General features: G+C 42.8%; 1 protein-coding gene across 1 annotated transcript in view; it reads right to left on the bottom strand.

The window, feature by feature from the left end:
* Positions 1-3,478, bottom strand: part of SCGB3A1 (secretoglobin family 3A member 1) — a 4,306-nt gene extending 828 nt beyond the window's left edge. The window contains exons 1-2 of the mRNA XM_044661605.1: positions 3,424-3,478; positions 1,876-2,111 (exon numbers count right to left, since the gene is read on the bottom strand). Of these exons, the coding sequence (XP_044517540.1) occupies positions 1,876-2,111; positions 3,424-3,478 (291 nt within the window). The remainder of the gene's footprint in view (positions 1-1,875; positions 2,112-3,423) is intronic.
* Between the last annotated feature and the right edge of the window lie 5,010 nt (positions 3,479-8,488).

The raw sequence follows: 8,488 nt of genomic DNA, 5'->3' as shown, positions 1-8,488 counted from the left end.
GGAGAGAGAGTGAGAAGAAGAGGGGGAGGAGGAGGAGGGAAGAAAGAGAGAGAGAGAGAGAGAGAGAGAGAGAGAGAGAGAGAGAGAGAGAGAGAGAGAGAGAGTCAGAGACAGAGACAGAGAGAATGAGAGGAGTGGTGGAGAGGAGTCTGTAAAGTCAAGGATAATGAATGGAATCATGGGGTAATTGATTGGCAGGTCTTTTTTAGGAATTATAATATTGATCTAATTACTGTTTCCAGAGCAAAAGCCCCAAATGACACAGAATCCAGAGACCTGCTGTTGTGAGTCTGCCCTGTTATCCTGTTGTATACTAGGATTCAATGTGGGGAAAAGGGGGGGGGTCATAGAATCTCAGAGACTGTCTAATTAAATACATGTTAGAGAAGGAGTTGTAGCACAAAGACTCTGCCTGAAGCTTTCCAGTAATGGAGAACTCATTCCTTCCCAGAAAGAATGGATGAGTAAATGAAAGTATATAGGCATGTATATAGCACCTACTCTGTGCTAGGCACTGGGTTAACCACTTTTTATAAATATTATCTTATTTGATTCTCAGAACAACTATGAGGAAATTGAGACTCTTAAGACTTGCTCAAAGTTATATAGCTGGTGTCTGAGTCTAGATTTGAACCCCCAACTCCAGGTGCATTGCTCTTTCCACTGCATACCAGATCTCTAGTTGTTAAGAAGTTTTTCTTTATGTAACAACCTGAAATACTCACTCTTTATTTTTCCCTCATTGATCTGGCTTCTGAGATTGAGCAAAATAAGTTTAATTCCTTTTTTAGTGGCAACCCTTCAAAATACTTGTTCAGGCACTTTTCAGTCATGTTCAACTTCTTGTGACTACATTTGGGTTTTTCCTGGCAAAGATACTGGAATATTTTGCCATTTCCTTCTCCGGATCATTTGACCAATGAGAAAACTGAGGCAAACAGGGTGCAGTGACTTATCCAGAGTCACACAGCTAGTAAGTGTCTGAGGCCAGATTTGAACTGAGGAAGATGAATCTTCTGACTTCAGACCTGGTATTTTATCCACTGTACCACCTAGCTCCCTAAGCCATCTAGCTAAAAGCCTGCTATTATGTTTCTTTTAAGTCCTCTCTTTTCCATGCTAAACATTCTCTTTTCTTTCTATTGATCCTTATATAGCAAGATCTCTAATCCTCTGATGATAGCAAGGACTGAGATAGGATGGAAAAGGAGGGAAGTGGGATGGAATGGGCAAGGATGGGGAAAAGTCAAATGGAAACCAATAGTACACAATCATCTTGAGGGCAGGGAGCATTTTCATTTTGTTTCTCTGTCTGTAGGAACTAGCACAACGCCCTGCAAACAGAAGACACTTTAATGAATAATTTTGGGATTAGGATGGGCTAAATTGGAAGAGGAAGAAGGGGAAAATCAAAGTAACCAGGGGAAAGATTTAAGTCTACATTTGTCTCATCTTAGCCTTCCAGGGATGGCTAGGCAAAGAGTGTGGAGACAGCTTTCTGATCATACTTGAAAACACCAAACTTGAAACCTTAGGAACTAAGAATCATGAAATCAAAGTTTAAATGGATAACGTAAGCATGCTTTAACTAGTCCTTGCCTGTTTCCCGACCTATGTAGTGGACATAGTAGAGGCTGATGCTGCCTCATAGTAATAGAACTTTGGTTCTTTAAAGCTCTTTGAAAGCTTTGGAGGCCCAAGCTAAAAATTACCTTGATCATTTGGTCAGAGAAACGCTTTCACTTGAAAAACCCACAGAACCGAGACCTGGCCCAGAATCCCACTGCCGCATGGTTAGGTCCACGGAGCTTTGATTGTCCCCCTTGAAAGAGATGTAAGGAAAAACACCACAAACACCCAGAGAATGATTATTACCAGCAAGTTCTTCACGGCTCCCACAGAATCAGATCCCAGCTCCTCCACACACTTTCTGGACCCTTCTACCAGGTGGTCTACGGGAATCCCCAGGCCTCTCAAGATTAATTTGAGCAGACTAAAGTTGCTGAAGATTGGGTTAGGCACTGATTCCACTACAGGCTTGACAATGGAGTTCTGGACCTCAGGAACTTGGATCGGGGGTTTAATTGGAGAATCCAGGAATAAGGCAAAAGCTGCAAAACACAAAATCATATGGTGACACAGTGGGTAGAGAGATAGACGCACTTGTGGTTCTGTGGGTTGTAAGGGTGCTTTTCATGATCGTGAGTGTATGACGTGTACACGAGGCAATGTTTAGTGTGAGGTTTATTATAATAATATGTCTATGGGTTGGGGCTTATTGCAATAGATAAAGGGAATGCATTGGTATTTATTGTGATAGACTGTATTGTGATTGTATTCATTAAAATAGACAGTGCTATCTCCCTCTGTTCTTTTTTTTTTCTTTTAACTCTTATTTTCTTGCTTTAGTAACAACTCTAAGGCAGAAGGGCAACAACTAAGCCAATGGAATTAAGTGACTTGCCCAGGATCAGACAGTTAAAAGTATCTGAGGCCATATTTGAACCCAGATCCTCCCAACTCCAGGTCTGGTGCTCTATCCACTGAGCCACCTAGCTGCCTTTCCTCTCTCTATTCTTTACAGCCATGACTGACTTTGAGTGTGTGATATTATGTATATATTTATAGTCTGGCTCAGGGATGAGTTGGTTAACTTTGCTTCCCTGATTTTAGTCTCTCTTTTAATTCTTTGTTATGAAAAATTGCTATCTGGAAGCGTGGGAAAAGGGAGTATATAATTGGAAATGTAGGTGATGTCAAAACCAAAGCTATCAACAAATGTTTTTAAATAATAGAATTTATGAACCAAGCAGAGAACTAGTTTATCTCCTCATGACCACACTTTCCTCCCTTCTTTGCCTCCAGACTTATTCTCCACCTCTACTCTCTTCCTTCACCTTCCAATAGTTAAAAGATAAAACAAACTACTGATATCCTTGAAACCTGCATTAATACTCTGATCAGGCCATATGCAACGTCAGGGATTTGCCAAGACCAAAATTTGATATATTTTGATTTGAAAAAAAAATATATATATATAATATTCTATAAGTACTTATCTCTGAGCTTGAAGCCCTTTCCAGAAGCCCATACTATGCCACTTCTAGGGGATAAATGTTCAAGTAAGGATGGTGAAATGATGCCTGTATTGTCAAAGGGCCCTGGGTTGGCAAGGGGGACTCTCATAGGTTCCCAGAGAAAGTCAATGGGAAGACAAGCAGCAGGTGCTGGCTTTGGGAATAGAAGACTCAGGTTCAAATCCTGCCTCTTAAGTGTCCTTAGGCAAGTCATTTCATTTCTTTGGGCTTCTATTTCTTCATCTATAAAATAGAAGAGGAGACGAGATGGCCACTGAGATCCATTCCAGCCCTAGGAATAGGATGATAAGACCTTCATCCCAACAAAGTTCAAAAAGTGACTTACCCGAGCTACCACATAGAGTCAAGGCAGCCATCAGAAAGCCCGTGGTCAGCTTCATCCTGGAGAAGAGAAGGCAGAAGGCTGGCTTCAGTCTACAACTCTTCTTGGAGTCTCTATTAGGCTCCCCCTATGTTCCTCAGATTTATAGAGAGAGCCCCCTTCCCTTCCCATGGAGGACCCTGACCACATCCTAAATGGGTCAGGGCCCTGCTCTGTTTGCTCAGCTAATGGGTAGAGGTTAAAGGCCAATTTCCCATAATCTCATAGGCAGGTAGGTGGGGCTCAGGGCCTCAGGCACTATTTGGGGACAGGGGCTATGCCTTCCTCTTGGCAGCTCTTCAGAAAATCTCCAGGAGAATTTGTTCTTTCAATAGAGAAGGGAATAAAAGAATAGCAGGTAGTTTCCTGTTCTCACCCCATCTGTTGGTGAAGCCTGAATCTTTTCATATTAAGGGGTCCATTTGGGGTGGAAGCCCAAGTCTAAAAGTTACCCCAAATCCTTGTGGGTCAGTCAGTACCAGAGATGACCCAGAAGTAAACAATGAGAACCTACCTCAGGAAGAAACGTGAATTCAAAATCAGACTGGAGAAGCCAAAGTCCTAAATTCCCAGTACACAAGGGTGATAGTCACTGGGACTAGAGAGAAAGAAGCTCTCTCCTATAGGTAGATCATAGCAGCAGCATTGTGTCCACTGAAGGAACTGGAAATGTTTGACCCAGGGAAGAGAAGGCTAAGACTAATGACAGGACAATTCAGGTATTAAAAGACTATACCAGGGAAGAAGGATTAGGCTTGCTCTGTGTGGTTCCAAAAAGCAGAACTGAGACTGAGAGCAGACCCTGTAAAAAGGCAAATTTCAATTTAATATAAGGAAGAACTTTTAAAAATGTATTTATTTATTATTTTTTCAGTTACACATAGAAACAATTTTTTTTTAACCCTTACCTTCTGTTTTGGAATCAATACTGTGTATTGGCTCCAAGGCAGAAGAATGGTAAAGGTAGGCAATGGGGGTTAAGTGACTTGCCCAGGGTCACACAGCTGGGAAGTGTCTGAGGTCAGATTTGAACCCAGGACCTCCCATCTCTAGGCCTGGCTCTCAATCCACTGAGCTACCCAGCTGCCCCCCATAGAAACAATTTTTGAGAATCGTTTTCTGACATTTTAGGATTCAGATTTTCTCCCTCTCATCCCCACCCGCTTGGCAGTAAATAGTGTAGTATAGATTATACCAATATTTTCATGTAGTACATATTTCCATCATGCTCATGTCATGATAGAAGATACATAAGGAAAAAACTTTCTAACAAGTATCAGAACCATAGGATTTGGGAACCCAAACTAGAACACTGTGACCAGAGGCCATCTGAACTCTGACTAAAGATCTCCAAGGAGGGAGAACCCATCACCACCTGTAGTTATCTATTCCACTTTTGTAAAAGTGTATTTATCTAATAACAGAACAGGTTGCTTCAAATGATGATGAATTCACTATCCCAGGAAGTATCCAAGCAGAGTCTGGACCTGAGCTGTCACAGAAAGGATTCTTGTCAAGTGAGAAGTTGCCACTAATGAACTGAAACACTGAGATTCCACCTATATAATCCAATAGGATTTCTTTTTGCCTTATGTTAAACAGATCCGGCTTAGGTACCTTGCAACTGTTTTTTTTCTTTGTTTTTCTTTGTTTTTAGGCAATGGGGGTCAAGTGACTTGCCCAGGGCCACACAGCTGGGACGTGTCTCAGGTCAAATTTGAACCCAGGGCCTCCCATCTTTCCATCCACTGAGCTACCCAGCTGCCCAACTTGCAACAGTGTTTTGCATGTTGTTCCTCACCCTTAGCCCTTTGTGTTCTCCAGAGCTCTTGCCTCCCCTCCCTTGGACCATCTGCCTTTGCCCTGAAGACCATCTTTTCTTTTTTCTTCCCACATCCTGTCTGATGCTACCTGTTGCCTGAATATAGACTGAACTGAGGCAGGGTCTGGTCTCTGAGCTCAGTGCATGCTATTTCTGAGCTTCAGGTACAGTGGATTCCCTAATGATCTGTTTCCCTAATGTCAGAAGGGAGCTGTGCCTCAGTTTTCCTGTTACTATCCAGAATACTCCTTCTCCCAGAATGTTTTTTGCTCCCTCACTTCTAGGGACCTAAGTTCAGCACAGATGCAGGGAGAGGAAGGGCTAGAATGGATCTTTACCCCAACCTTGGAGTTAGAATAGGGACTACCAGACCTACAAGATTGGAGACCAGGAGAACACCCAGCCCCTGGACTGTCTATGCTCAGGTCGTTCTGGTTCCATGTCCCTTCTTTTCAGCCTCCCTCCAAACAGCATTGAGTTCCTGACCCCCTGGGTGAGGGATGCGCTGGTGCTCCCCACTACCTGGGAGCAGGCTTTTCCTGCTGGGGAACATGCAGGCACAGAGGTGTGGATGTGTTTGCAGGATGGTATCTGAGCCAAAACAAACACACCGTGGCTCTCCCAGGGCTACACGTGATGTGAGGACTGGTGAGTCTTGAAAGTAACAGGAGTCTCAGATTTTCTTCCCATGACCTAGAGGCCTAGGTACCTCTTGAGATCTGCCTTGAAAATCTAGGATGAGCCCAGAGATCTCTGCATGGTCTGTGTCCCCTGAGTCACTAGGACACAAACCTAGGAAACCTCAGACCTTTTTAGGAGGTTCCCTTAGGGCAGGGGTTGGCAACCTTTTTGGCTGTGAGAGTCATAAACGCCACATTTTTAAAAATGTAATTTCGTGAGAGCCGTGCAGTGCTCACAGTGCGCTCCTGTAACAGTGCCTGAAAAAAAATGGACTTTATGGCTCCTGCAGAAAGAGCCATATCTGGCCCTCAAAAGAGCCAGATATGACTCGATTGCCATATGTTGCCGACCCCTGCCTTAGGGTATGGCCTGACCCATTGTCTCTGAATTGAACAAGGGGAGCAATACAAAGCAAAGGAGTAGGGGAAGAAGAACCCCCTCCATAGCTCCTGCCATCAAGGCCTCTACATGTGCTCTGGAAGATCCATAGTTTGGAGAACAGTGTTCACACATATTGAGGATGTCCTCAGTGAGAGTATCATAAAAGAACAGAATGACATTTGCAAGCAATGTTCCACAGTGCACCACGTCTTTACCACCACACGATTGAGTGAAAGATGTAGCGAATACAATTCCCACCATATTTATTGTTTGTTGACTAAAAAAAGTGATTCAGAAAAGCAAAATGCCACCTTCATGGCTCTCTTCCAATAAGACATCTCCCATGTAGACATTAAAACAGCATATAAGGATCCTTGAAAGATATGACCACAGAGATCATATGTTCTACAATCATTAATGTAAGGCAAGGGATAAAGTAGAGAGATCTAAGAAATCCCTAAAGGCGTTCACTAAAGTCATGGAGGAAATCCAGCAAAGTGTCAAAGAGGAGAAATTCCCCCTAAATTATGAGGTTGTCCAGATTCTCTACTTTGTCAATTATATTATGCTAATTGTTTCAAGTCTCAAAACATTGAAGGCTTCCTGTATGTAATCCACGTCACTGAAAAGATTATATGGCCTCACTATTCATACAAGAAAAACCAAGTGGATAAAGAATGTCTGTTTTCCAAATTATGTTATTTGCAACTGAATGTAGATCCTCTAGAGTTTATCCATTAATGTGAGAGTGTGTATGTGAGAGTATACAGATATGGCAAATGAACAATGAATTGGATGCAGCTTTGAACAGGAGAAGGGAAGGGAAGTGGATTGCTTTGGGGAAATCGCTAAGTTACCTTAATGACCCCAAACTTTTAAAAACAAAAGCCCATATGTTTAATATTAATTCTTCTGACATTATTGTATGGCTCTGAAACACTGAGAGGGGAAAAAACCATAGTTTCCAAAGAATTGAAGATGCATTTCATCCAATGGGCAGTGCAAAGGCACATAGTGGATGTGTATAGGCTGCAAGACATTATAGAGGATTATGAAGGGGAAGCAGATGTCATCAAAGGAACATATGAATGAAAAGGATGGGTCACTCATTTGGCAAGAGTATGGATTAACCAATGGATGGTCTATGTCCTCCACTAATATCCTTCAGATGTCAATAAAATGCAAGAAATTCCCCCCAACATATTAGAGCAGTAATGGCAAACCTTTTAGAGACCGAGTGCCCAAACTTCACCCTTATGCCACATGTGAGCCACCTCCTTACCCCAGACAGGGGAGGGAGTAAGCTCTCCCATTGGGCTGCTGGGCAGGGATGGAAATTGAAGTGAAAAATGTCCTCAGACACAGAAGCAGCCCCTCTGGCATGCATGCCATAGGTTTCCAACATGGTATTAGATGAACCCCTGTGTTGAACTTATGAGAGAAGATGGATATTTATCACACAAGATGGCTTGGGATCATCACTGTTGATGGGAATACCCAGTGATGAGATCCTACTGGAATATGTGAGTATTCATGAATGTCAGTCCACTCAACATCATCTGTCGCCTTCCATCAATTCAGATCATCTTTTGGAGACTTCTAATCCTTATTTCCCCAAAGCCTAGCTTGGAATCCTATGTATGATAAACATATATTATGTGTAAATGAATGAAATGTTTTGGGAGGCTTCTTTCCCACTACACTATAATTGGTGCTCAAAGCAATCTGATGTCCCTCATGAAGAGCAAAGAGAACCATCAGTATTTCTTGTCACTCCCCCATATTTCTTGGGATGCTGCCCCATATGGGATTATTTATAATGTCTGTCTCTCCAGAGAGTTGGGCTCCAATCTAAAATACAAAGCTCCTCAAAGTATGGCCTCTCCAACTACCCCTTTCTGGTCTCTATCAGCTAAGCAATTTTACCTCCTCTCAAGCCAAGCTGCCAAGGTAAAAAATTCTCCTAGGTACCACACAAGGTTGGTCACTGGTCCTGGTATGACCTGGGGTAGGAAGAGTCCTTGTCTTCCCAGAGGCTCTGAGCTTCAGGTCCACTCTAAACCTTCCAGGACCCAGAGTCTTCTCTCCTATGGTGAGAAAGCAGCAAGGCACTCTTAATGCTTCCTTCTCTACTCTGCTCCATTG

Source organism: Gracilinanus agilis, chromosome 2 (genome assembly GCF_016433145.1).
Source record: "Gracilinanus agilis isolate LMUSP501 chromosome 2, AgileGrace, whole genome shotgun sequence".
In the NCBI taxonomy this organism is placed as follows: Eukaryota; Metazoa; Chordata; class Mammalia; order Didelphimorphia; family Didelphidae; genus Gracilinanus; species Gracilinanus agilis.
This window is presented reverse-complemented; position numbering and strand designations above follow the sequence as displayed.